Here is a 27480-nt window from a genome sequence, read left to right as displayed (position 1 = left end):
TGTAGCATCCATATGTCAAGAAGTGGCTAGGTTGTGTTGGTTTGTAGTAAAAGACGCTAAAGGGAAAGGTGAAAGGGGTCATCCTCGCTGCATGTTTGTAGTCTTTGGTGATGCTGGGCAGCGCGATAGCCCAACAGCATGGTAGCAGTGACCAGCCAGGGTTAGGGAGAGCAGTCCTCACAACCCCGAGGCAGGGGAGATGGGCTGGGGTGCTGAAGCTGAAGCAGAGGCCGTGGGGGGGAGGGTGTGGTCTGCAAATTCTTTCCCTTTCTGCAGGCCTCCTTTGTACTCAAGAGTGAGCCCCTTTTGTGTTCCGCTGCTAGACCTGCCGTAGACTGGTGGCAACTCTTGGGTGTCTCTGAGCCCCTGCTGGCTTTTGCTCGCTCTGACACCATGCTCTCAACATCACCCTTCACCATCTTCAAGTCACATTTACACACCAGCGCACACCCACAGGAGACAGCCCAGGAGCACTAACTTCACAGCATTTTCGTTGTAGGTTACAATGATTCTCACAACGATCTGGTGATCTGTCTTTTGCAAAGGTCTTTTCACCACTGGGGATGAAAGCAATCAGGGCAGCGTATTGAAGCTATATCACAAGCTGCCTTCCAGAGAAAATTTTCCATACTGAGATTTTTTTATCGTCTTTCTTCCCTGGGATGTATCAGACTGGGGGCTGTTCTAAAATATTTTGTTTTATTAGCTTGCCAGCAGTGAAGATTTTTAATAACCCCTGGATCCGACTTGACTTCTTAATGGGACTCAGGCTTAGCCATGGTGAACATGAGAAAAACATGTGGCAATGGCCTGAAGTAATTCTTGGTGTTTGTCTGTAGGCAACTCAGCTAACAGAGCGCCCAGCCTGTGTGAAGAAAGATTACTCCAACTTCATGGCGTCCCTGAATCTACGCAACCGCTACGCGGGCGAGGTATTTCTCTTCCCCTTGTGTCCCCAGGCCGTGGGGGTGTCCTCGCGCTCCAAGGCCAGTCAGCTCCCTCCCAACGGAATAATGCACCCGGGGGTCTGGAACTCGCTCATTTTAGGTAGACTTGAAGGCATGGGCCCCGGGGCTCCCTAGCATAGTCTGGACCATTTATGGCAGCTACTCACCTCCTCTGCAGGACGGTGATTGCACATATGCACATTCTGGCCATGCTGAAGCGTTCTCCGTTTCTCTATTTTTGTTTGTTTGTTTGTTTTAAGTGGTAGCAAATATTCACTGAGTGCCATGCACTATCTGGGGCAGTTGGTGAGATGTATGTACTATTGTTCTAGCTTTACAGATAATGAAACTGAGACTCTGGAAATAAAGTAACTTGCCAGAGTCACAGAGGCAGAGCGGGGTTGGGAACCGCATCTCCCCGTGAGGGCCCTCGCCTGCCGTGCCGCACTTCAGCCCAGCCTGGCGAGTTGCTTCACATCTTGGGGCCTCGGTTTCTGAATCTATAAAACACAGAAGCTCATCCACACCATTTCAGAGATCCCTGCAAGTCCGTCAGCGCCCCATCTGAGTGAGGTCTCTCCTCCCCCCTTCTAGTTCCTCATTCTAGTAATTGTTCTTCCTCTTTCTGGGGGCCCTTGGCGGGGGGGTCCTCACTCTGTAGGCTGCCGCTGACCCTAGGTTGCCACTGAGCCGATGTTCCCAGTGCTGGAAATTGCTCTGAGGTCCTGTTCCACCTATTTTGAATACCCCACTGGTGATAGAAAGTCTGTCTTTGGCAGTAGGTTTGGTTTTGAAAGGAGTCAGATCCTTTCTATATAGTCAAGTCTGGTAGATAAGAGAGAAGCATGCTTTTGTTGGGGAGGGAGGGATATGACGTACAACTTCAAAAATTTTCTCATTTGAGTCATTAATTGACTCCAAAAGAACTGTATTTAATCAGTCTACATCATGCAGCGCTACTGTGGTTCAGACCCCGGACTCAGTGCTGAAATGTAAAATGGACAAGACTGGGTCTCTGCCTTCAAGGACCATCTAGAATGAAGGGAATGCCTTCATTGCTAAATTCAACATACATTGCTAAAAGAGAAGTTTCCTCAAAGTGTGAGCAGTGGTAGCGTCATTGAAATGATCCTGTCACTCTCTCCACACACAAGCTCTAGTTTAAGACAGTTGGGGCTCGGTCAGGCCTTGTCCATGTGCCTGGATTACGTGTGACTCTCTCTTTTTTTTTAAGATTTTATTTATTTATTTGACAGACAGAGATCACAAGTAGGCAGAGAGGCAGGCAGAGAGAGAGGAGGAAGCAGGATCCCCGCTGAGCAGAGAGCCCGATGTGGGGCTCAATCCCAGGACCCTGGGATCATGACCTGAGCCGAAGGCAGAGGCTTTAACCCACTGAGCCACCCAGGCACCCCACGTATGACTCTCTTGACAAGTGTGCTTCTTGCAGGTGTATGGAATGATCCGGTTCTCAGATGCCACAGGCCAGATATCTGACCTGAACAAAATGATGGTCCAGGAGCTGAATACAGCATTAGACCACAGTAATGCTCAGCACTACACGCAGGCCATGTTCAAGCTGACGGCGATGCTCATCAGCAGCAAAGGTAATGGACAGAGCCACTGCGGAGCTCTGGGCCCATTTGGAAATGAGTGTTTACCTTGTTTTCCTTAGTGAGCTGGGGCTCCCCCAGTAGAGATCTCTTTCGTGTCTCTCAGGGAGTAGAGGAAGTAAATAAAAGACCATCATTGGCCCACCTGGTGCTCTGTCTTGTTGACTTGGGGAGGCAGGCAAAGGGTTCAGCCCGTGTTCAGTGCTTTTTCTGAACAGTGTGTGTTTGCTTGCAGATTGTGACCCACAGCTCCTTCATCATCTGTGTTGGGGTCCCCTCCGGATGTTCAATGAGCATGGCATGGAGACCGCCCTGGCCTGCTGGGAGTGGCTGCTGGCTGGCAAGAACGGAGTGGAAGTACCGGTAGGACACTGGCTCTGTTGAGCTCCTGAGGGTAGGGCTGGTGAGAGAGAGAGCTTGACCTGGCTGCTCAGCTGACAAGCTTGGAAACTCCAGGCAAGCCTCTTATCCTCTGGGCCCTCAGTCTCCTTATCTGTAAGATCGTGATATTAATGCTTGACCACTGAGCTATATCCAAGACGACAGGGAATATATGTTAAAAGGATCCTAGCGGCTCCTAGAAGTTGTTGTTTCTCAGAAGCTCAGTAGAGGGAGCCATTTCTCTGAGTGGAACACATGGGACAGGTTTGGGAGCGGTGGTAGTTGTCCACAAAGGTATTTCTCTTGGCTTGCTCACTTTGGGAGGGACAGTCTTCCTGGTGACCATATTTCTAAAATTAGTACTTGAGGAAGCCCCGACTCAAGGTCATATATGCCCTTTCAACTGATTGGATGAATATCCAGAACTGTTGTGTTTTTCAAAGATCTCATTAATTTTCATAACAGAATTTGGCATTTTTTTCTTCTATGTCTTAAGATGACTTGAATTAAGTGGTCAAAGGGGGTATTTTCTTATTCCCTGAGGAAAATGGAATATTTCCAGAGATAAAATTAGAATGTTCCAGGCAGGTGGTGGTGGTGGCAATAATCATCATACCTCACATTTGCCTGGGACGTTCTAACTGCAGAGGGTTTGTATTGGGCACACCATTCAGAGTTTAGGAAATGTTTTGGTCCAGTTGGCTTCCATGGGAGATTACCTGGTCAGGGAGAAGCACTGACAGCTGCCTCTCAGAAGAGGGAGTCAGCTGGGACCCTGGGCTTACCAGTGGCTCCTGGACCCTTTCTCCATGGAACTAAGTTAGGCACTGGGTTCTCAGCCTGGCCAGCTCTGCTCACATCAGGGAGCACGCAGAAGGGCCTGCGAGTCCTGCTGCAGCCTCTAGGGGCTCTGACTTCCGGACAATGCTCCTCATCTGTATAATGGATAATAGCACAGGCACCCTTGACATAGGCTTGTCGTGGAGATTGAAGGCTTAATGCACCTCATGGGCCAGGAGCAGTGGCCAGAGCGATCTGTGAGTGAACACTAACTGCTGTTGTAGCGCTGGTGGCTGTCATTGCCAGGCAGAGGATTCCGCGTTGACAGCGATCTGCCGTTGTCGTCACGTACTCCCATATACCCCCCCTTTTGGGTTCATCTGTTTTACTGCTGTGTATGTTATATGCCTTATAATAGTGTTATTTTTGTTCTAAAAGTCAAAAGCCAGGGCACCTAGGTGGCTCAGTCAGTAAAGCATCTGACCTCAGCTCAGGTCTTGATCTTGGAGTTCTGGGATCAACCTCCACCTCTGGCTCCTCACTTGGAGGGAAGTCTGTCTGTCCCTCTCCCTCTGCCCCTCTCCTACTCATGCTGTCTCTCTCTCTCAAATAAATAAAATCTTTAAAAATAAAACTAAAGGGGCACCTGGGTGGCTCAGTTGTTGGCTCGGGTCATGGTCCCGGGGTGCTGGGATTGAGTCCCACATCGGGCTCCTTATGTTCCTTCTCTCTCTGTGTCTCTCTCTATCAAATGAATAAACAGGGTCTTTAAAAAGATAAAATAAGGGGCGCCTGGGTGGCTCAGTGGAGTGAGCCTCCACCTTCGGCTCAGGTCATGATCTCAGGGTCCTGGGATTGAGCCCTGCATCAGGCTCTCTGATCAGTGGGGAGCCTGCTTCCCCCTCCCACTCTGCCTGCCTCTCTGCCTACTTGTGTTCTCTCTTTCCCTCTCTAATTAATTAATTAATTAATTAATTAAAGAATTAATGAAAGTCAAAAGCCTTTCAAAGAAGTCAAGAAAAGGACTTTTTTAAAAGCCTTACACATTTATCCAGATATTTTCCATTTCTCACACTCCTCAAGTCTTTCTGTGGACTCAGATTCAGTTGTTCTCTTCAGCCCAAAGAAATTCCCTCAGCATTGCCTGTAGTTCAGCTCTGCTGGAGTAAATTCTCTCTGCTTTAGTTCACTTTCTTTTTTTAACCTCTACTGAGATTCTCTGTATCTTCATCTAGTTTTTCCATCTTTACCTAGAACTATTTGGTCATATTTACAATATTTATTTTATAATCCTTATCTGATATGTTCTAGTATCAGGGTCATCTGTAGGTCTGTTTCTGTTGATTTCTTCTTTCTTTAGTGTTTCAAATGTTTTCGTTGTGTTGTAGACTTTGTGCATAGAAAAGCGGTGGAGACTGAGGAGCAGTGCTGTTTCACTTTCCTAGAAAATAGGTCTTTCTTTTGTTGGGTGACTAAAATAAAGGTCACTGATCCCTACCCCTGAGGGATCAGTCTTGGCAAGAAGGTTGGACTCTTCCTACTTTTCTTTTCTTTTCTTTTTTTTTTTCCAAGATTTTATTTATTTATTTGACAGAGAGAGATCACAGTAGACAGAGGCAGAGAGAGAGAGAGACGGAAGCAGGCTCCCCACAGAGCAGAGAGCCCGATGCGGGACTCGATCCCAGGACCCTGGGATCATGACCTGAGCATAAGGCAGTGGCCCAACCCACTGAGCCACCCAGGCGCCCCTCTTCCTACTTCTCACCTCACCTTCACTTCCCTTTTTTTCTCCCCCATCAAAATTAGAAAAGGGGTCGTGGAAGGATTTTTATGCCAAACAAATTGCTGTTTCGTCTGGGGTCTTTCAGACTCCGATCTATTTCCCCTGCCCCTGCCATCAGCAGTAACTCTGCTGGCTTCAGGTCTCTCGGCCTTTGGCAGGCCTTGGCCACCCACTTGTGTCCAGACCCAGCACTGGCCCATGAGCTGCTAGAGCTTGTTGCTTCTTATGTAAAGTCTCTTTAAATCCGTTCTTTGTGGCTTTCTCATCTAACACTCAGCAGTCCAACAGATAAGCCTGTTTTATAATATTGTCCAGACCGTTCTTGCCATTCACTTGGGCCTGAAGGTCATCTGTGTCCTCACACTCCCTGACCAGGCCCAGCAACATCTTGGGGAGAATTTTAACTTTTGTTTTTGTGTCTTTTATATTGTTGGCTTCTAGTTTTTAATTTTTTCTGTTATAAAAAACCATTTATGTTCATTATAGAGAAGTTGAAAGATAGGAGTAGAATGAAAAAAACAAAAATCCTTCATAACTCCAACTTTAGAGACAATTGCTGATGGCATCCTGATGCTTCTGCATCCCTAGAGAGATAGAGCTATGAGTTTGTTGGGCTCATCCCACCTTGAAAACCTGCTTTGTGAGATTCTGGGGCCTATATCCCGCTAAGATGGGAAAGACCTGTGATCTCTTGGTGTGGTGCTCAAATTCATGACCCAAATCAAAGGAACTAGCCCCACACCGACCTCCACCCATCTGCCTCCAAATCTCTATGGACCCCAACATAGTTGTTCCCCGTGCTCAGACAAAATCCTGACTCCCCTTTTTGCGCTTCTCACAAATGATCCTCAGCAAATCCTGTCAGACTTTTCTTTCTACCTTTAAAGTATATCCAGAAGCTGGCCACTTCCCAGCATCCCGACTGCTGCCCCCTGGCCCCAATCTCCTTCATCTCTCTTGGACTAGGGAGGCAGATGCTGCTTCCACATAGGCCCTCTCTGCCTTCTCCTCACATACACAGAGTACATCAGTAAAATATGGGTCACATTAGGTCCTTTCTGTGCCCCAGACCTGTCAGTGCTGCCCATGGTCACTCAAAGTAGAAGGCACACTTGTTTCTAAGGCCTGCAAGCCCCTCTGCCATCCCAGCTTTCCCCCTCTCTGTCCCTTGCCTACCCTGTTTCATGCACGCTGGGGTCCCTGCTGCCCCTGCCCTCCAGGCATATTCCTGCTTTAGTCTGTACCCTCACTTGGCAGTGCTCTTTTCAGGCAGCCAAGAAACTGCATGCCTCACTCCTACATCTCCTCCAGGGCTTGTCTCTGCTATCCCCTGCCCACCATGTCTAGAATGTCATGCACATACATCCATTGATTCTTCTAAGCCCCCTCATGACTCTGTTTCCCCTTAGCTTTGATCAGTGTCTGATATCTAGATCTCACTTCCCTTGCCATCTGTGGCCCCCCTCATAGACTGGGTGGCTGTTTGTGTCATTCACTACTCCATTCCCAGAGCCTGGAGGGTCTGTGTTGAGTGGAGAAAAGGACCTGGGCTCCAGAGCCAAAATCCAGCCCTGCCTTTGCCAGATTAGAGGCCGTGAGCAGGCAACCTCACCTCTGCAACCACGGTGCTTCAGGGTTGTCAGGAAGATTCAGCCAGGCTGCTTGGCAGAGCCTGTTGAGGGCCCACCCAGCACTAGGCCGGTCCCAGGCGTGCTGGGACCACACCACAAAGCAGGAAGCCAGCACCTGGCCTAGTGATAGTTCAAGAATGGGCTTTTTGATAGAAAACGGCTGGGATATTAGATCATAAGTGGTCTTTATTTTTTTGTTCATGCTTTCCTTGGTTTTCTAAGTTTTGTTTGTTAAGCGTGTATTTTTTTTTTAAGGGGTGGGAAGGGGCAGAAGAGAGGAGAGGGGGAATCTTAAGCAGACTCCACCCCCAGCACAGAGCTTGACGCAGGACTCAGTCTCAGCCCTGATATATGACCTGAGCCAAAATCAAGAGTCTTTTTTTTTTTTCCTTTTAAGATTTATTTATTTATTTATTTGACAGAGAGTGTTTACAAGTAGGCAGAGAGGCAGGCAGAGAGAGAGGGAAGCAGGTTCCCTGCTGAGCAGAGAGCCCAGTGTGTAGCTCTATCCCAGGACCCTGAGATCATGACCTGAGCTGAAAGCTGAAATCAAGAGTCTTAACCGAGCTTAACCGACGGAGTCACCCAGGTGCCCTGAGCATGTATTCCTTTTATGTTCCTTTACATAGTCCTCAGCTTCACAGAGCCACTAACCTTCGTTGCATACTTGCAGTTTATGCGGGAGATGGCAGGAGCCTGGCAGATGACAGTGGAGCAGAAGTTTGGCCTGTTTTCCGCGGAGATAAAGGAAGCGGACCCCCTAGCAGCATCAGAAGCCAGTCAGCCCAAACCCTGTGCCCCCGAAGTGACCCCTCACTACATTTGGATTGACGTAAGTGCTTCTCCATCTTTGCCCACTATAGCTGTGAGGTCAGGGACGCCCCCGGAACCAGTGGGCCAGTAAACGTGGAGCTCCAGGTTTAAGACTGCCTTACCTGGGGATGGGGGGATGGCTCTTCCAGACTTGTCCCCAGCCCCTTGCTGGAATGTCGTGCTTCCCCTAAGACCCCCACCCGCCCTTCTGTTGGCCCAGAGCTCCACCTTAGCTGGCCGTGCTGGCTCCATGCTGGCTCCACGGGCGGGCAGGCCAGGCCCCAGCAGAGCAACATGTTCTCCTTCCCACTCAGTTCCTGGTACAGCGGTTCGAGATCGCCAAGTACTGCAGCTCAGACCAAGTGGAGATCTTCTCCAGCTTGCTGCAGCGCTCCATGTCCCTGAACATCGGTGGGGCCAAGGGGAGCATGAACCGGCACGTGGCAGCCATCGGACCTCGCTTCAAGTGAGGGGCTCTCCTCTCGTGGTGGCAGGGGTGGGGTGGGGGGAGGTAGGGTGGGGTGGGGGGAGGTAGAGCTGCTGGTGCGGGAGGCAGTCTGTGTGGGAGGTTCCCGAGCTTGGTCTGGTTTGTTTTGTTTTGTTTTGTTTTGTTTTGTTTTTATCAGAAACCAATCAAGCCCTAGTATATGCAAGGCCCTTGGGGAGGGGATCTGGATGGAATGATCTGGCCGGCCCTGCCCAGGGCTGAGGAAGTCAGCCAATGGGCTGTCCATAGCGTGGGAGCGTTCAGGAAATGGTTCATTCAGGAACCCAATGGGGCACCCAAATGTTGGGCAGCCTTTCTAAATTGGCTGGGGGTAGATGGTAGTGAAAGGATTCTGGTGTCACAGTGGTGAGTGAAAACAGCAGGTGGTGTAGTGGAGCTCAGGTGTGACAAGCTCAGACTGGGGGGCTGGCAGTGACTTTGGGCCGGTCTCTTTACCCCTCAGAGATGTTCACAGAAAACTTCTGATCGTGCTGACTACACCAAGTTGACTTTTGCCAAGTCCCATGCAAAATACCAACCTCGCCAGGGGATACTCCCCTTTGGGGGATATGTGACCTAATAGGGAGGCTCAGGCCCGGTGCTACGGTCAGGGGTGCTATGGACACAGCAGACTGGGTGAATCTGGCATGGGGAAGGCCTGAAAGTGCCTGGGTGGTCAGTTGTAAGGAGACTGAGGGGCCCCCTTTCAGGGTATGCTGCTCCTCCTGCCTGTACCCCTTCCTGCTGCCCATTGCCGGCACCGGCTCTTTCTGCTCCCCTGAGCTCCAGACCCATGTTCCTGCAGCCCCCGGGCACCCCTGGGACGGTGCTTCTCAGACCACTGTGGGGAAGGGCTAGTACTCTTTTCCCTTCATTTCTAGTCCATCACAGACCTGTACCTTTATAAAAGGCATGAGAATAAATTACTAGAAAACGCTTCACACTGGACCCCCACAGCAATGCGAAATTGCTGTAGAAATGAACAGGATCCCCTCTCAGTTTCTGTATGTAGTACCTCGTCACAGACCAACACCATCTGTAGATGCCCATCGGGTAGCCCTGGTCTGGCAGAAACCAGATGCTTGGTAAATGTCTTTTTCTTTTAGCTTGAATTAAATGTTCCACCTTTGTAGCCCTAGAGGTGACTGCGCTCAGAAGGTAGTTGGCAGGTGGTGTGCGATACACGCACTCTGGTCAAGGCAGATGAACACAAATTGTCCGTTTACCCCCAGTTAGAATGAAGGTTTAAAAAACAACAACTAAAAACAATAAAACAACCTTTCCTAAGATATTTCTGGTCCAATAACCTGAGGAGTGGCAGTCACCTGGCCGGGGCCACAGTCCTGGCCTCCAAGAGCTCTGTCATCCAGAGACGTGCCCTGAGCCCAAGGGCCACATGGTTAGTACAGGAGCCAGAGACGACTCAGGCGTCCCTGGGTGGCACGCTCTGACTGGGCCCCGGTGTTCTCTCGCAGACTGCTCACTCTCGGGCTGGCCCTCCTGCACGCCGACGTGGTCCCAAACGCAACCATTCGCAACGTGCTTCGTGAGAAGATCTACTCAACCGCCTTTGACTACTTCAGGTACTCCCCCAGCTGTGCTGCTCGCAGGTGTCCCACATCCCCAGAAGTCACGGCACAAAACAGTGTGGCCTGACTCATGCGCTGCCCTCCTTGTTCAGTAGCTCTGAACGGCCCTGGGTTAGAAAATGCTCAGCCCTGTGCTGTGTTTCCACGTGTGTACTCAGTTAGAGCTAGCCTCCCTATACAGTATACACACATTTCCCCCCAGTTGAGTTGACTGAAGAGATTAACCGCATCCATTTAACTTTCCAGTTCCCATGAATGGTAATTGCACAAAGAATTGCTTTGCGAGTGCGTAGGTTGTGTTGTCTAGAGACAGCTGCAGCTGCACGATGCTCCACAAGGACACCATTCAGCCGAGGGCTGTCGACAGCACTGGGGTTAGTGGCAGAGGTGGCCATGAGAGGACTCAGAAAATCGTCAGTCTTTTTTCCATGAGAATGAATGAGACCGTTGTTGCTGATGACTAGCTCTGGGCTCACCTTTTGTCATTCAGAGACCACTCCATGTCACCTCTCACATGCTTTTATAATATGCATGGCTTCTAGTCCCAGAGTCTAGGCACTTAACTCTTGTCTTCTTGTGGTTGTTTGAAGTTGCCCCCCAAAGTTCCCTACTCAAGGAGAAAAGAGGCTGCGTGAAGACATAAGCATAATGATTAAATTTTGGACAGCCATGTTCTCAGACAAGAAGTACCTGACTGCCAGCCAGCTGGTTCCCCCAGGTAAGCCTTATCCTCAGCTGGGCAGCTGCTCCTGGGTGGTGGGACCGAGGCATGGAGGCACCCGGGACAGTGGTGTGAGGTGGGCAGCCCTGCAGGAGCCCAGTCAGAACAGTGAGGGTCCTGCCAAGTGCTGGCCATGGCCCTGCTGCACAGTCACGAGACCCAAAGCCTGCCTGTCCACCACGGGTCCTCCAGCCTCAGCTGACAAACATGAATGAGCACAGGAGGCCCTGAGCAGAGGCCACGTGACATAACGTCCCCCAGCCCCAGCCAGTTCACCAGCCCCCACTGCCTATCTGACAGCCCATCCTGGGGTAAGGCCCAGGTGCCAGGATGATTAGGGCACTGTCTGCTGTCACCTGGTTGGTGATGTCAACATGAGATTGTGGGAGCACCCCTCAAGGACAGGCCCTTGCCCCCCTCCCTGGAGTTGGGGAGCCATGGAGAGTTTTCTGGAAGAGGTGACATGTGAGCCGAGTCTCCGAGGATAAATAGGAGCCAGGGGCCAACAGGGTTAAGGAAAAGATGCTACAGTGTAAGCAAGCAGCAAACCACAAAGAAACATCCTGTTTCTTGGAGGAGCATAGTTTCTGCAGGCAGACCCCCAGCCAACAACCTGACTACAGGAAAAGGAAAGGCAAATTAAAAAGAGATTTTCTGAAGCTGCGTCCTGGCTCCACGGAGAGCAGAGCCGGCAGCGCTCCTTGCCTGCCTGTAGGGCCTGACTCACTGCGGTGTTGATGGGCGGCATCACGCTGGCCATGAGAGAGCTGTTTGCAACTGATCAGGATTGCCACCCACATTTTCTTTTTTCTATTTTAAAAGCTAGGAGGGGGGCGCCTGGGTGGCTCAGTTGTTTAAGCGTCAGACTCTTGATTTCAGCTCAGGTCATGATCTCGGGGTTGTGGGATCAAGCCCTGTTCCAGGCTCCACGCTGAATGGGGTTTCTGCTTGAGATTCTGCCTCCTTCTCTGCCCCTCTCCCACACCGGCATCCACACACACTCTTTCTCAAATAAATAAAATCTTAAAAAAAAAAAAAGAAGAAAAAGAAGGAGCGCCTGGGTGGCTCAGTGGGTTAAAGCCTTTGCCTTCAGCTCAGGTCATGATCCTAGGGTCCTGGGATCGAGCCCCACATCGGGCTCTCTGCTCAGCGGGGAACCTGGTTCCCCCTCTCTCTGCCTGCCTCTCTGCCTAAGTGATCTCTCTCTCTCTCTCTGTCAAATAAATAAATTGAAAAAGAAAAAGAAAAAGGCTAGGAAGAATAGAATACGTTTTAGTAAGCTTTCTATGTAGAATGGTTCAGAGAACTTCCCCAGGGTACCTGGCTGGCTCAAGCAGTAGAGTATGCCTGTGCCTCTTGATCTCAGGGTGGTGAGTTCAAGCCTCACCTTGAATGTAGAGCTTACATTACAAAAAAAAAAAAAACAAACAACAAAAAAAAAACTTCCTAGAGGCTGGTTTATTCTGCAGATCCATCAGCACCATGTCTCTCCCTCCCTGCTCTTGCACTGCCCACCTTGTCTGGTGAAAATCCAGACTCCTCTTTCTGGAAGCAGCAATGTGTGTGCCTACAGATAACCAGGACGCCCGGAGCAACCTGGACATAGCGGTCGGCTCCCGGCAGCAGGCCACGCAGGGCTGGATCAACACCTACCCCCTGTCCAGCGGCATGTCCACCATCTCCAAGAAGTCAGGTCGGTTGCAGGTTTGCTGGTCCAGGTCACATCCTGGCAGTTCAGACCGTGAGCGGAGCACTGAAAGGCAGCTTCCTCTGGGGTTCTAGATGTGAAGGGTGGGCCAGTGGACTCACAGACTTGCACTTGGGCCTTCTCTCTCCCCACCCAGGCATGTCTAAGAAAACCAACCGGGGCTCCCAGCTGCACAAGTACTACATGAAGCGAAGGACGCTACTGCTGTCCCTGCTGGTAAGGTGACCCCCGTGCTATGGCCATAGCACCGGGAACGGGAGCAGAGTGGCATGTGAGTGCACACGGAAGGCACACTGATGTCTCATCTCACCAGGCCACCGAGATTGAGCGTCTCATCACATGGTACAATCCACTGTCAGCCCCGGAATTGGAGCTGGACCAGGCCGGAGAGAACAGTGTGGCCAACTGGAGGTCCAAGTACATCAGCCTGAGTGAGAAGCAGTGGAAGGACAACGTTAACCTCGCCTGGAGCATCTCTCCTTACCTGGCCGTGCAGCTGCCAGCCAGGTAGGCCCCGGTCTCACCTGCCTCATGAGGGCCTTGCCAGAAGCCCGGTAAAAGGACACCTGAGTGAGGAAGAATATGATGTGGTCACTGCCAAGGAGGGTCAGAGAAGTGATATTAGAGGCCTGTTCCTCTGCCCTAGATGTTGACCCAGTGTTTCTGTGCAGTGGTTACACAGCACAGACGCCTGCCTGGAGTGTCCCAGTACCCCGGAGCCCAGGCACGAGGCGTCAGAGCACATTCGCGGCGCCGGTCTCGTATCTGAGGAGGATAGGAGCACACGGAGGCTGTCGCTCCAGGGCGGCCGGCCTGGGGAGCCTTTGGTTTGTTCCCACAGGCCTTTCAGTGACAGGCTACTCAGATTAGGTGGCCAGCAGCCAAGTGTCCTGTGAACTCTCCCCTCATAGCTCTCCACAGTCAGAGCTCTTAGACCAGTGGTAGCCAAGAGGGGTCTCCCAGGACCCTGTTACGTCCACCAGAAGTGCATCCGCCCCACATGCAGGGGTGGACATTTCTTCTCCACAAGCCCACACTTGCCTATTTACCGCTTCCTCCTCCTGGTTCTAATTCGGTCCTCTGCATCAGGACCGCAGCCTGATAGTGTTCATGGAAAGTCTACCTTGTGTTAGCCTGAGGCGGTGCCCTATGAAAATGTACCCATCCTCCCCTCTGCTGACCTACCTTCCGGCCCATGGGCTGCCATGCCGTAGATGGTCTGCTTCAGCACCAAGGCAAGGGGGTGTTCTGAAGGCAAGGACTTCAGAAAGGGGGACATCCTTTAGGGAGTGTAGGATAATTCCTGTTGGAGATCATTCTGTCATTCACGTTGTAGCCAGTCATAGTGTTGTTCATTGTAAACACTCATGGTCAGAGTTACTGATATGTCAGTAGCGTCGTGTTTCGGTGTCACTTGGCACTAATCTGTATCCCTCCAGTTCAGGTCTCCCTCTACCTCCCTCTCTTCTGGGGAGGTGGAAGAGGCCCCTCTACCCATACACTGCGTGTGCCATAGGTTTAAGAACACAGAAGCCATCGGCAACGAAGTGACCCGTCTCGTTCGGTTGGACCCAGGAGCCGTTAGTGACGTCCCTGAAGCTATCAAGGTAGTGACGCACGCGGGCTCAAACTGCACAAAAACAAATGCCTCCTGGGGCGCCGGGGTGGCTCAGTCGTTAAGCAGCTTCCTTTGGCTCAGGTCATGATCTCAGGGTCCCGGGACCAAGCCCCACATTGGGCTCTCTGCTCAATGGGGAGTCTGCTTCTCCCTCTGCCTCTGCCTGCTGCTCCCCCTGCTTGTGTACCCTCTCTCGCTGTGTCTCTCTGTCAAGTGAATAAAATCTTAAAACCAAACCAAACAAAACAAACAAATGCCTCCCAGATGCCTGGAAACTAGAAATGTGACAAACCTGGCAACCTCAGCGGGTTAATAACTTTTCTAATTTCCAGTGTTTTCCGTTTCTCGAGTGAGGCATTTATTATGCTTGCAATAGAAAGATATTGACTGTACTTCACCCAAGTTAGAATTATGCTACTTTGCATCATGTATCAGACCATTTCCCCACATTGTTGTAAATGCTTTATCATCATCACCTCGGGGCTGCCCCTGATGTAACGGGATGGGACTGGGTGTTTCCAGAGGGGCCCCAGGGACTGCCTGTGCCAGACCATCTCCCTGCTTCCTTCCCAGTTCCTGGTCACCTGGCACACCATCGACGCCGACGCGCCCGAGCTCAGCCATGTGCTGTGCTGGGCGCCTGCGGACCCGCCCACGGGCCTCTCCTACTTCTCCAGCATGTACCCGCCGCACCCTCTCACTGCGCAGTACGGGGTGAAAGTCCTGCGGTCCTTCCCACCGGTGAGCTCACGTCCTACCTGAGTCAGCCTTGGTGGGACCACAGGCCGTGTTGAGGTGGAGACAGGAAGGACGGGCTTTATCTGAAACTTGATATGGGCCTGATGAAACGTTGGTCCATCTTAAGCATGCTTCAATCCCGTTTCTGTTCAGGCAGTCACAGAAGACAGATGTAGTTGACTCAGATATGTTGGTAAGTTGACTTGAGTTTGGTGCCAGTTGTGGCTGCGTGGGCAGATCACCCAGTCGTGGACTGCTGGGAAGGCTGGGGATCCCATGTGACAGCCATAGTGACAGGGGTTTGGTAGCTGACTTGCGGAGGCCCCAACACACGGGACTACTGTAACCTCAGCCCTTGTCCCCGCACAGGTCCCCAGCAGTGAACACACATGGGCCATAACCCCTGTCCTTAAAGATACGGGAGCCTTGTTCCTTTGCTTTTTCTCATCCATCCTGTGTTTCAAGCCATCACCATTTTCCTTGCTGTCCTCTGGTTCTTTCTCTGGTTCTCAGTCCTCTGTGATCGCCAGCAAGACACCTCCAGCAAGGTGTCCCATGGGCTGAGTGATAGCAGGGCCGTTCCAGGTTGGAATGGGGCCCTGGGACAGCCATCTGTGTTGCCTTTGTTTTCACTGTCCTGGAAGTAAGGAATTATTTTCCCTTCCTGGAGGTCATGATCACTTGTCCTCCTCCTTTGCAGGACGCCATCCTGTTCTACATCCCCCAGATTGTGCAGGCCCTCAGGTATGACAAGGTAAGACTGTGCCAGCATGTGCTGTCCCTCCCTCTTCGAGCTATGCTGGGCGATGGGGCCTAGGGAGCAGGGCCGCCAGGCTCTGACCCGGTCCCCGAGCTTTTCTCACACACACCTGAGGCTGTGGCTGGTGCTCATAGCCAGGAGGCCCACCTCACCCCGTCTCACCCCGAGGCCCTGTCTTGCTGTGCCGGGTGGGTGGACTCTAGAAGTATTGCCAGCCGCTTCCTCTGTCCCTAAATCCAGCTCCCTTGTCTCTTCAGTGGGAAGCAGGGAGGGTGAGACAAGATGACGTATGTATTAGTGTGCTCGGGCCGCCATAGCAGAGAACCACAGAGTGGGGGCTTAAATGTATTTCTCACAATTCTGGAGGCTGGAAGTTGGAGACCAAGGTGCCCATGGGGTTGGTTTCTCTTGAGGCTCCTCTCCTGGGCTTGCAGATGGCTGCCATGTCCCTGTGTCCTCATGTGGTCTTCCCTCTGTGTGTCAGTGTCCTAATCTCCTCTTATTATAAGGACCCCACATTGGACTAGGCACCACCCCAATGATCTCATTTGAATTTAATCAGCTTTTTATTTTTATTTTTTTTTAAGATTTTATTTATTTATTTGGCAGAGAGAAATCATAAGTAGACAGAGAGGCAGGCAGAGAGAGAGGGAGAAGCAGGCTCCCCGCTGAGCAGAAAGCCCGATGTGGGGCTCGATCCCAGGACCCTGAGATCGTGACCTGAGCCGAAGGCAGAGGCTTAACCCACTGAGCCAGCCAGGCGCCCCATTAATCAGCTTTTTAAAGGCCTGTCTCCAGACACCATCACACTGAGGCGTATGTATATGACTTCAACCCATGAATTGTGGGTTGGGGGGGCACAATTCAGCCCATCATGTACAGCACACCTGTACGTGAGTTGCCTAGGCTGGGGCCTGGCACAGAAACATCCCCAACACGGGGCTGACCACAACCCTGAACCCACACTGCCTGTGCTCCATCCCAGCAACCGCCCTCTACCCATGCTAGAGTCACACTGGGAAACCCATAGCGAGGAATTATTTGAAATCTGACCTGCTTAGTAAGCCCAGCTAGCCATGTTGAGGACATCTGTCCAGAGAATACTTTACCAGATACAGGGGCCACAAACTACTGGTCCGGGGAGAGGCCGCTCTTTCAGAAGTCTTCCAGAAGAGCCAGCCCTTCTTTTTAACTTTAGGACAGCGCAGTTAAAGCTGGAGTTACGAGTAGAACATGACTAAGAAGGAGAAAGAGGAGAGTCCTTAGGATAGTGGCCGTGGTGTGTCAACTCATGAAGAAGTGTCTGTGTGTTAGAGTTTTCTGGAACCTGCCCATCACTGTGGAACATTGTTCCAGACAACCAGTTTATAGCTGAGTTTTAGTACCCAGCCTACTCATTCTTATTGCTTGACAGCAGCAGATGCTGGTTGGAGAGTTACGGTTCTTAGAGTCCAGGGGGAAGCACAGAGGAAACAAAAGCCGGCTCCTTCCTGTTTTGCAGACCTCACCGCCTGGGGCCCCCCCTGCCCCACCTGCCCCACCAGCCAGCTAGCAAGCTGGAACTTGGCCTAACCCCTGCACTGGGCTCACACATCCCCAGGCAAGCTTCCTCACACAGCCGGAAACCACTGGGACTCGCTTCTTGCTAGGTCTGCAAGTGCTGGGAGTCCACTCCCGCACTGGGTTAGTCTCTCTCGGCAGAGAGGTGTCCAGCCTGCGCTGATGGTGACCTTGCTCTCCTATAGATGGGCTACGTGCGAGAGTATATTCTGTGGGCGGCATCCAAATCCCAGCTTCTGGCACACCAGTTTATATGGAACATGAAAACTAACATCTATCTGGATGAAGAAGGGCACCAGAAAGACCGTGAGTATTTACTTGGACCTTCCCTCAGGCCTCCCCTCCAATCTTTAACCCTCCAGAGCCCTCCAGGGCCTGTGCTGCCCCCACCTATCGCTCTGCTTCCCATCCTTTAGTGGAAACATCTCATCTTTAACACCTAGCAGGAGCAGGAGCCCCTCCTTCTTCAAGCCTTTGCTAACCTCACCTGCAGACTCCCTGCCTACCCTGGCACCATCCTGCTGCTCCCCAAACCCCTGTGAGAACTTCTCACCCTGCACTTGACCTAGCAGTTCCATGTAGGGATGAGGCGGCCACTCAGAGCAATGGTTCTCAAACAGAGCTTGTTTGAGAGCTTTTCACACCCTTAAAAACTAGTGAGGCCCCCAGAGAGCTTCGATTTACACAGGCTTTAGCTCTCAATGTTAACCGGTGTTGGATGGCAAAACCAAGTCATTTAAAAAATATAAGCCCACTACATGTTAACATAAATAACATATTTTTGTGAAACATAATTCAAAAAGGAGCAAGAAGAGTGGTGTTGCTTTACAGATTTGCAGATCTCTTTAATATCTGTAATGTCATGACATCTTTAATGTAGTAAAAGACAGCAAGATTCCCTCTCCGCTTCTGTATTTAACCTGTTGGAATATGCTGTTTTGGTTGAAGTCAATGTGGGGAATTCAGCTTCACACAGACACGGAGTTGGAAGAGGAAGGAGGGTTTTTAGTCGTCTTTCTGGTCCCTATAGATAGTCTTGGTTGATACTGCACCAAACTACAAGTGATAGGTTCTTAATGATTAACTGTGATGTGGATTTGAACTTATGTGAGCGAGTTTCTCAGTGTGATGGTGTCTGAAGACAGCCCTTTCTTTAAAGTCCATTGGTCTCCCCAGCGCTCTTACCCACCCCCACCACCCGCAGGACTTCGAAGCATTAAAGATCACGTCTGTGAATGCCCCACTGGTCTTATAAAACAAATATTTTCAAGTGCTGGGAAGCTGTCAAGCTCATAGTCACAGACGCAGGTTTCTTAAAACTTAGCAGTTTTCCTCAAATGGCAGATTCACCTTGCTCATTTTTCAAGGAAATATCTGCCATATACCTAAGTCCAAATAAGTATATTTTTGTCTGCCAGTCAATCTCTTAAGTAAAAATGGTGTTCCCTGAGACAAGAAATTAGTTGAGTTGGAAAGTCCAATGCAAGGCGCTTTCCTGCGAGAGCGCAGCATCTACATACTTCCCATGCGGCCGACTGCCACGTGACTTCCCATGGCGGCACAGTACGTATCCCAGAGATGGCTTCGGGGTAGAGTGTCATCAAGTTAGTCCTTGCTTATCACCTCACCAGGGACATTCTTAGTGACACTGGCTTTTGTTCACACCACGGGAGCAGAGCCATGAGGATCCAGTGACCACTAGCACCTCGGCCACCTGCTTGTGCCTGGCCTTGCAGCTTCTACACAGCAAGGAAGGCAAACAACCTGTTAGTGTAGTTTTGACCGGGGGGGTCTTGAAGGGTCCCAGAGAGCCTCCAGGCAGCTGCGGACCACACTCTCGGGGCAGCTGAGCTGGCCTGGGTGCTGGGGAACACCTGAACACCTGGACTGCATATCTGGCTAATGTGTGGGGTTTCCCTGAGGGCCTTCGGTGGCCCAGCTGCAGGCTGTCCCTCTTGGTTTCTCTGTCAGCTGACATCGGTGACCTCTTGGAGCAGTTAGTGGAGGAGATCACTAGTTCCTTGTCGGGCCCGGCTAAGGACTTCTACCAGCGGGAATTTGATTTCTTTAACAAGATCACCAATGTGTCAGCCATCATCAAGTAAGTGGCACCTCTCAGACCTGGATCATGGGGATTGCCTGGAGGGCTCCACTGATTCTAGTGAACAGCCAGGGTTGGGAATCTCTGCCCTGGCAAGTCAGGTCTCTTGAAAATAGAGCAAAATGTATAGCCATGTGAATTTCAGAAAACCTATGTTAGTTTCATTTTGGATAATGTCCCATAGTTTGAAGCCACCCTGCTCTCTCCAAGTTCCGAACCATCCTGGGGTATTAGGAAAACTGGACTCCTTTGCAGCTCCCAGTGTCATTTTACTGATTTATCTTCTGGGCCGTCTATGTGTGAGAGCTGACACATTCCCTGGGCATTGGGGGCCCTGCCTGTTTGTGTGGGATGGGGCCCTGGAGTCATCAACTGACCAAGGACCTAGGGGAGGCCCCAGGCCGCCTCTCCTCCCAGGTGCCTCATTTCCCTAGGCTGTCCCTGGTGCTCAGGCTTCTCTCACCTTGATCACCACGTGGTTTCACCGTACGTCCCGAGGGCCTTTCCTGGGTCCAGTACTAAGTACAGCGGTGATGCAGCAGCTTCTAGCCCACAGAGGCCTCAAGAGGTGGGAGGGGTGTTCCTGGGCGCCTGATTGCACTCCGCACTGTCATCCTCATCCCAGGCTTGTAGGAGGTCCGAGGGGCCTGCCCAAGGCCATGATGCAAGGAAACAACAGAACTAGCACTTGAATGTAGGCCCCAGAGCCAGCTCTGTCCCCTGAGCATTCTGAAGCAACATCACACACCCCACACAAGTGAGGGGGAAAGACAACCAGAAAACTCCACCTTAGTCCCCCGGGGCCACCTGGCCCCTGATGAGTGTGGGGCAAGGACCCCTCAGGGTGGCCTCCTGGAAGAACTGGGCCTAATAGGGCCCTCAGTAGTAGCTAGAACTAGGAGGAAAGGAACAGAGAGGCAGACGGGAGGGGCCCTCCATTGCCCCCCGAAACCCCAGAGGCCAGTTCCTGCAGCAACAAAGCAAAGCATCTCTGTCCTGTTTCTCAGGCCCTACCCTAAAGGCGACGAGAGGAAGAAGGCATGCCTGTCGGCTCTGTCTGAAGTGAAAGTGCAGCCGGGTGAGCAGGCCGCACGGTTGGCTGATGAGCCGGCTTCTTTCTGCGGGCGGGCAGGGCGGGCATGGGGACCAGGGAGGTGGCCAGCCCACGTCAGCCTGGGACCTGGGGTGCCCAGTGTTCCTCTCCACAGAGCCACTTCTCACCTGACACTCTTTATCTTCCTTGTCCCAGAAGAGGATTCAGAAGCCCTGTTGGGCGTAGGGGGAGGAAGAGGTCACACTTGGGTTCCCTGTGACTTCCGTTCTGTCCCTCAGGCTGCTACCTGCCCAGCAACCCTGAGGCCATCGTGCTGGACATTGACTACAAGTCCGGGACGCCCATGCAGAGGTGAGAGGCCGCCTGCCATCTGGCAGCTCCCTTGTACCAGGCTCTCTTTGCTCCCGCACCCGTGCCACGTTCCTTCTGTTGTTTTTCAGTGCCGCAAAAGCCCCGTATCTGGCTAAATTTAAGGTGAAACGATGTGGAGTTAGCGAACTTGAAAAAGAAGGTCAGTGAAGAATCTTTGACACAGTTTGGGATCTAAGTGTTTTCCCTGGATGATGGCAGTTTTCTTGGGTGTGTTTAGTTTATGACCAGCTCCCTGTGAAAGGTGACATCCCTCCGCTCTCAGTCTGAGCCCTGGTTTAGAGGTGGCTGGCATGGAGCTGGTGTAGAGTGACAGAGACCCCTGGAGTCCAGCCCCAGGTCAGCCACTGAGTCCAGGAGGCACCTTCCTGAGGCTGAGTGGCCCAGGGCTCAGGGGGTGCTGTGCAAGTGACACAGGCCCAGATGGCTTCAGCGGCAGAGATATTACCCCACAGTTCTGGAGGCCTGAAGTGCGACATCATGGAGTCAGCACGGCCGTGCTCTTTCCGAAGGGTTCCAGGGGAGAATCTGTTCCATGTCTTCCTCCCAGCTGCCGGTGCTTGCGGCAAGCCGTGGCCATCCTCTGCAGCCTTGTCGCTCCCACCTCTGCCTCTGCCTTCATGAGGCTTTCTTCCTGTGTGCCTGTGTCCTGCTCTGATAAGGCTCACCCTAATTCTTATGAACTTGACTATATAGGCAAAGATCCTATTTCCAAATAAGGTCAATTCTGTGGTTTTGAGTGGGCAGGAATTTTATGGGATACTAGTCAACCCAAGCAGAGAGCTTTGTGCCCCCCTGCCAGTATGGGACAGACCTTCCACGGCCTTCCCTGCACTCTGGCCCCCAAGTCCTCCCCGGTACCCTAGGGTACAGATACATGCACTCCTGCCCCCTAGTTCCCAGTGCCCACCACTGGTCCTGGACACACCTGGGTCCCCTCTTCCTGTGAAAAGGGGGCTCCATCTTCAGTTCCATTTAAGCCTAAACATTCTTTGGAAGAGACCCCTGACCCTGTGGCTCTCCCTGACTCCAGGTGCCTGCCGGGCCTCTTTGGTCTCCTTAGGCTTTGCAGAGACAATCCCCAAGGTTCCTAGGGTCCTGGGCCTGTGAGCAGGGCTTGCCCCAACCCCCCCAGAGGGCATCTCCCTGCCTCCAGGCTAAAAGGCTGCCTTTCCGCCCCGTGCAGGTCTGCGGTGCCGCTCAGACTCTGAGGACGAGTGTGGCACGCAGGAGGCTGATGGCCAAAAGATCTCGTGGCAGGCAGCCATCTTCAAAGTGGGAGACGACTGCCGGCAGGTAGTGAACGGCCGGGCCTGCCCTCCCGGAGGCTGCAGGCATGCTGCAGGGTTCTTGTGCACAGAACCAGATCTTGGCTTCCCACATTGGGCGGAGGTGCCACAGAGGGAAGCAGGGCTTTCTGTCTAACCCAGGGGCCTCTCCAGTAGGTCCCACCCACTGTCCATCTCCTGCCACCCAGAGGGAACTGCCCTGGGACAAAGGCACCCCGATCGCGTCCCCCACTAGACAGCGCGGCCTCAGTTCAGCCCAGTGCTTGATGGTCCTGAGAGCCCAGCCCAGCATGAGGGGCAGTGAGGCCAGACATTCCAGGCTCCTGCCTGGCCATGGCCTCCTTCCCGCCGCCCTCCTCACTGCTGGGGGTCAGGTGGACTAGAGCATGGCAGGTGGCCCGCTGACCACCCCATGCCTCCCTGGTCTCCAGGACATGCTGGCTCTGCAGATTATTGACCTTTTCAAGAACATCTTCCAGCTGGTTGGCCTGGACCTCTTTGTTTTCCCCTACCGGGTGGTGGCCACCGCTCCTGGGGTAAGTTTCCTGTGCAGGAGCCCAGGGGGAGCCCCTGATGCCTCAGGCCGAGAAGAGTCCCACCTGCAGGCCTCGGCACCTGGCCCTTCCTCCCCAGTGCGGAGTGATTGAGTGCATCCCCGACTGTACCTCTCGGGACCAGCTGGGCCGCCAGACGGACTTTGGCATGTACGACTACTTCACGCGCCAGTACGGGGACGAGTCCACCCTGGCCTTCCAGCAGGTGAGCGGCAGGGCAGCCCCAGAGCTGAGATGGCTTGCACACGCCATCCCGCCTACACCCAGCACTGCGGGTGGGCCAGTACCCTGCTTTTCTGAGTCTTTATACATTTGGGGGTAAAACCAGGGTACCCCATAACCTTCCTTGGGATTCAAAGGAACCTTGAGATAGACTCCTCAGGAGAAAGCAAGTTCATGGGTGTGGGAGAAAGGGTTTGCTGCTCCTGAACCCCCAGATGCAGTCACTTGTCCCTTCCGTTTCCAAGATCTGGCTTGCTGATTTGGTCTCTGATTGTAAGGCTGGGAACAAGAGCCCAGAGAACAACTCCCAAGCCTCGGGGTCCCAGGCAGGGAGGCAGGAGAAAGCCCGCAAGGCCCCGGGAGGTGCAGCCCTGGGGGGACCATCTGTGAGCACGTGGGCTCTCTCCACGCAGGCGCGCTACAACTTTATCCGGAGCATGGCTGCCTACAGCCTCCTGCTGTTCCTGCTGCAGATCAAGGACAGGCACAATGGGAACATCATGTTGGACAAGAAGGGCCACATCATCCATATCGGTCAGCTGGGCCCCAGTGCCGCCCTCTTCCTCTCCCTTCACCCCTTAGAGGCCAAGGCAGGACAGCAGTCCCCACCCCCACAGAAGAGCCAGACATGTTGGGGTCACCCAGCCAGGAAGGGCCCGGGCCAGGGTTTGAGTTTAGCTCTAAGGCCCAAGCTATTGGCCACCAGGCTGTGGGGGCAAGTAGCAGCAGCAGGACTGCAGGGCGTGGAGTGCTCTGGGGTCAGAAACCAGAACCAGGCAGAGCACGGCTCACCCAGCCCCAGGTCCAGCGTTTCTGCTCCAGCCTGGCTCCCCAACTCCACTTCCTCTTTTCTCTCCTGCCTGCTTGCCGCAGCCTGCCCCACCTTCCCCAAGAAAACACAGCCTGGGGCCAGCTCATGGGGTGTGGGAGCCAAAAACTCCACCCCGTGGCTGAAGCATGCCCACATCTTGCCCTGGCACCGGATCCTATCAAGAATGGCTTTGGGGGTTTTGCAGACTTCGGCTTCATGTTCGAAAGCTCACCTGGCGGCAACCTTGGCTGGGAACCAGACATCAAGCTGACCGATGAGATGGTGATGATCATGGGGGGCAAGATGGAGGCCACGCCCTTCAAGTGGTTCATGGAGATGTGTGTCCGTGGCTACCTGGCTGTGCGGTGAGCCCCAGGGAAGGGCCATTGGGGTTACCAAGACCACAGGGAGGAAAGTGGCAGGCTGGCGCTGATCCTAGTTGCCACTTAATCCCACAAGGCCAGCCTTTGGAGGTCCCATGGGCCCTTCTCAGGCCCCTTTGTGGATGGAGGGCTGCAGTTCAGCAGAGCAGGCCAGGTGCTAGGGGCTGCCTATTGGCCTGGGCAGCCTGGGCCTTGCCTTCCTATCGCTGCTCTGCTCACGTGTGCCAGTGGCTTCTTGCTCTGAGCGACAGTGTCCTGCCATATTCTATAGTCTCCAGGCGTGGCCTTGCCTGCCAGCACCTTGGGCTCCCTGCTCTGAGTACCTCATTCACCCCTTCACCCAAGCCTGAGATCTGCCATCCCCCGGGCTACATGCTGAAGACTTAACTGTCCTGGCTTCAGAGTATCACATGGCCAAGGCCACCCAGCAGTGTTGTGGCACCTGAACTCCAGTCCTGAGTCTGTCGGAGCCTGCATCATGGTTGCTCAGAGGGTCAGGCTGTGTTCACGCTGCACGCCTGCACTTCCTTAGCCAGGCACAGAAACCACGGCTGAGGCCTGGGGTGGGCGGACCAAGGCACGAGGCTCAGCCCAGTCCAGGGTGTGTGGACAACCCCCGCCCGGCCACCGCGGGGGCTGCCCCACTGAGCCGCAGAGGTGTGGGTAGGTGGGCCGCTGTGTGCGGCTGTCATGTGCGGGCTGCGCTGCGGGACGGCGGTGAGCAGGGTCAACCTGCTCAGGCCAGCCTTCTTTCCCTTCCTTCCCTGCCTCTCCCCAGGCCCTACATGGATGCAGTCGTCTCTCTGGTCACTCTCATGTTGGACACGGGCCTGCCCTGCTTCCGTGGCCAGACAATCAAGCTTTTGAAGTAGGTCCTGGGCACATGCGCAGGCCATTTGGGGGGCAGTTGTCCCCTCCGGGTGGGAGCCTCCTTAGTGCTGGTGAATGTGATCATTATCAAGGCCACGCACTCTCTTGGGAACCCCAAAGCAGACAGGGTTCCTAGGTAAGGCCCTCTCACCACACCGGGGCTGCAGACATCCCAGGAGTCCCTTCATTTCTCAAGAAACAGGGCCGGCCCTGCCCCCAGGCCTGAGGCTGCAGTAGCTTGGCCTTGGGCTGGTCCTCCCCCAGTGCAGGGGCCACACAGCTGAGGTGGTGCTGGGGAAGGGGACAGGCCCTCCAGAAGCAGCTGGGGACAGTGTTCATGCCCCTTAGAACTGTCCCCAAGAGGGAGCATTCCCTGGGCCAGCCCTCACCTGAACAAATTCCCACAAATGCTGAGTGCAGTCTCTTAGCAAGCCCTCATCCCCACGGGGAGGGTGGCCTCGAGGAGGCGGCAGACCTGACACGGCCCTGGCCCCCAGGCACAGGTTCAGCCCCAACATGACTGAGAGGGAGGCTGCGAACTTCATCATGAAGGTCATTCAGAGCTGCTTCCTCAGCAACAGGTGAGTCCCCTTTCCTCTCCTCTCTCCAGCCTCCTGCCGCACAATAGTGCTCTCTGGGCACCTGTGCAGGGCCATTACGCCCAGGCTAGGTGGCAGGGATGCTGCTGTCCCAGGGGACTCTCTGTCCCACAAGTCCTGAAGGGAGTCCTTGCAGAGTGACAGGGTGCTGGGAGAGGGGCCAGGGATATGCGGAGGGGAATACCTAGCAGAGGCCCCAAGGCCCAGTTTCCTGTCTGCCACCCAGCCTGTGAGGCCGGGCGAGCTCTGCGTGCAGAGGGCACAGGGGGAGTAGGGAGGTGAGCACAGCCCAGCAGGCTGGATGAGGAGCAGAAAGAGCTCGGGGGGGGCCTCAGCCCCACCCCTGCTTCCCCACACCTTCCTCAGGCTGCTGCCTGGGCCCCAACAGCAACCCCACACCGTCCTCAGGCCTGGGGGCAGGGGCTGGCCAGTTGGCCATTGTGACAGGGGAGTGGAGAGAAAAGGTGGTGGTTCTGAAGGCAGAGCGGGGGCTGAGCACCTGGGCGGAATTGGAGCTGAGCTTCCCCACCCTGACCCCCTGGAGGGGCAGACGTGGAATCTGAGAGGAATGCTGAGGGCCGTCCAGGGTGGGCCTGATGGCCGCAGAGAAACAGGAAGTGGTTCAAGGGCAGCATGGGGACCTGACCAGAGGGGTTTAGAGGGCAGGACAGGGGAAGTCTCTTCTGATTGTTTTGTTGGCAGAGTAAGGCATGTGCTGGGAAGGATGACAGGGGAGGAGGACGGAGTCTCACTTGTGTACCACAGGCCAGGCCAGGGACCACAGTGGCCCCTGACACAGGGACAGCTCCTGTCGTTGGATTCCCAGGCCCAGGACAGAGGGCAGGCATCTAGCTGAGGAGGCTGGGCAGGAGACAGAGCAAAACGGGACTCACACAGCCTTGGTCCCTGTTGGGGGAAGGTGTGTCCCCTGCAAGAGGGGCTGGCAGGAAGGCCAGAGGGTCTTCGATCTTGCATTTGCACCTTCAGGGAGGGGAAAAGGGACACCTTCTAAATGCAGCTTTCCAGGCGGTGGTGAAGGACTCGGTGGGGTGAAGGGGCCCAGAACTAGGGGTCTCCTAGAGCCTCCCTCCACTCCCTCCCTCTGCTGTCCTTCCAGGAGCCGGACCTATGACATGATCCAGTACTATCAGAATGACATCCCCTACTGAAGGAGCGGCGGACCAGCGGTTGAGGCCACCCGCCCCCCCCGCCCCGAAGCCATCTTGCGGTTGTGGAGCTGAGCGAGCACACCCCCACACCCCGGCTGCTGCGTGTGGTCGAAGGGAGTGAGCTGCCGGTGGCCCCGTCATTCCATCCATTGGAGTTATTTTTATAGGATAAATAGGACAAATGTACACCATGCAGAGCCTGGCAATCTACTCCTTCCTGGCATGACCCACATGTGACATGTGAGGCTGGAATGACAATCATCTGAGGACACCTTAGGCATGGGTGTGAATACATTTGCACTGGACACATTCCCAGCACATTCCCTACCTGTCTTACTGCATAGGTACATGAAGTATTTTCCTGTGTATAAAAAATTGTATTCAACTTAAGATTTAACCAATGTGAACAAAATAAAAACCAGCAGAAGTGTGGTGTCCAGGGGCACGTTCAGCCGAGGGGTGATTCCTGGATATGCTGGGAAGGGAGCACGGCAGTATAGGGACAGGGGGATGAGTGCGGCTGGCCAGGAAGCCTCTGGGGGCCCAGGCGCACCAAGAACACTGTTCCAGCTTTCCCACCTGCGTCTCCATCTCTCGTCAGCACAGGTGGGGCTCCGTGTCCTGCCTCTGCTCCGGCCTTTTCCTGTTTCCAAGTACTCTGCTCTGAGACTCCGAAACCCTCGTGCAGCCACCCCCAGCGGCTATCTGCCCCCACCTACCACGGCCTGTAGTCCCTTCAGCGGACAGGAAGCAAAGACCCCAAACTAAAACAGATGACACAGAGCAACTAGAAAAAAGTCACCAAAGTTAAAAATGCAAAAGAGCAGTTAAATACAGCAGATAGAGGTGAAGAGAAAAGCAACCGAGAGAACAGAAGTACCAAAAATGAAGCAAAAAGGAAAGTTGAAGGAGAAGCCCCAGTCAGCTTCC

General features: G+C 53.4%; 1 protein-coding gene across 1 annotated transcript in view; it reads left to right on the top strand.

Moving 5' to 3' along the window:
• LOC111142396 (phosphatidylinositol 4-kinase alpha) overlaps positions 1 to 27001 on the top strand; it is a 118299-nt gene extending 91298 nt beyond the window's left edge. Inside the window, exons 30-55 of the mRNA XM_022495456.1 lie at positions 840 to 932; positions 2398 to 2554; positions 2796 to 2923; positions 7809 to 7967; positions 8263 to 8414; positions 9911 to 10018; positions 10615 to 10742; positions 12319 to 12438; positions 12590 to 12669; positions 12767 to 12960; positions 13970 to 14060; positions 14645 to 14812; positions 15510 to 15563; positions 17315 to 17435; positions 19101 to 19230; positions 20238 to 20308; positions 20563 to 20635; positions 20725 to 20795; positions 21840 to 21949; positions 22374 to 22478; positions 22576 to 22701; positions 23132 to 23252; positions 23735 to 23894; positions 24691 to 24780; positions 25280 to 25363; positions 26499 to 27001. Coding sequence (XP_022351164.1) covers positions 840 to 932; positions 2398 to 2554; positions 2796 to 2923; positions 7809 to 7967; positions 8263 to 8414; positions 9911 to 10018; positions 10615 to 10742; positions 12319 to 12438; positions 12590 to 12669; positions 12767 to 12960; positions 13970 to 14060; positions 14645 to 14812; positions 15510 to 15563; positions 17315 to 17435; positions 19101 to 19230; positions 20238 to 20308; positions 20563 to 20635; positions 20725 to 20795; positions 21840 to 21949; positions 22374 to 22478; positions 22576 to 22701; positions 23132 to 23252; positions 23735 to 23894; positions 24691 to 24780; positions 25280 to 25363; positions 26499 to 26550 — 2946 coding nt within the window. The 3' untranslated portion in view covers positions 26551 to 27001. The remainder of the gene's footprint in view (positions 1 to 839; positions 933 to 2397; positions 2555 to 2795; positions 2924 to 7808; positions 7968 to 8262; positions 8415 to 9910; positions 10019 to 10614; positions 10743 to 12318; positions 12439 to 12589; positions 12670 to 12766; positions 12961 to 13969; positions 14061 to 14644; positions 14813 to 15509; positions 15564 to 17314; positions 17436 to 19100; positions 19231 to 20237; positions 20309 to 20562; positions 20636 to 20724; positions 20796 to 21839; positions 21950 to 22373; positions 22479 to 22575; positions 22702 to 23131; positions 23253 to 23734; positions 23895 to 24690; positions 24781 to 25279; positions 25364 to 26498) is intronic.
• Positions 27002 to 27480: the final 479 nt, after the last annotated feature.

The sequence above is a fragment of the Enhydra lutris genome, unplaced genomic scaffold (genome assembly GCF_002288905.1).
Source record: "Enhydra lutris kenyoni isolate GAN:26980312 unplaced genomic scaffold, ASM228890v2 scaffoldscaffold8, whole genome shotgun sequence".
Taxonomy (NCBI): domain Eukaryota; kingdom Metazoa; phylum Chordata; class Mammalia; order Carnivora; family Mustelidae; genus Enhydra; species Enhydra lutris.
The sequence above is the reverse complement of the archived record's forward strand: the minus strand, read 5'-3'. Positions and strand labels throughout refer to the sequence as shown.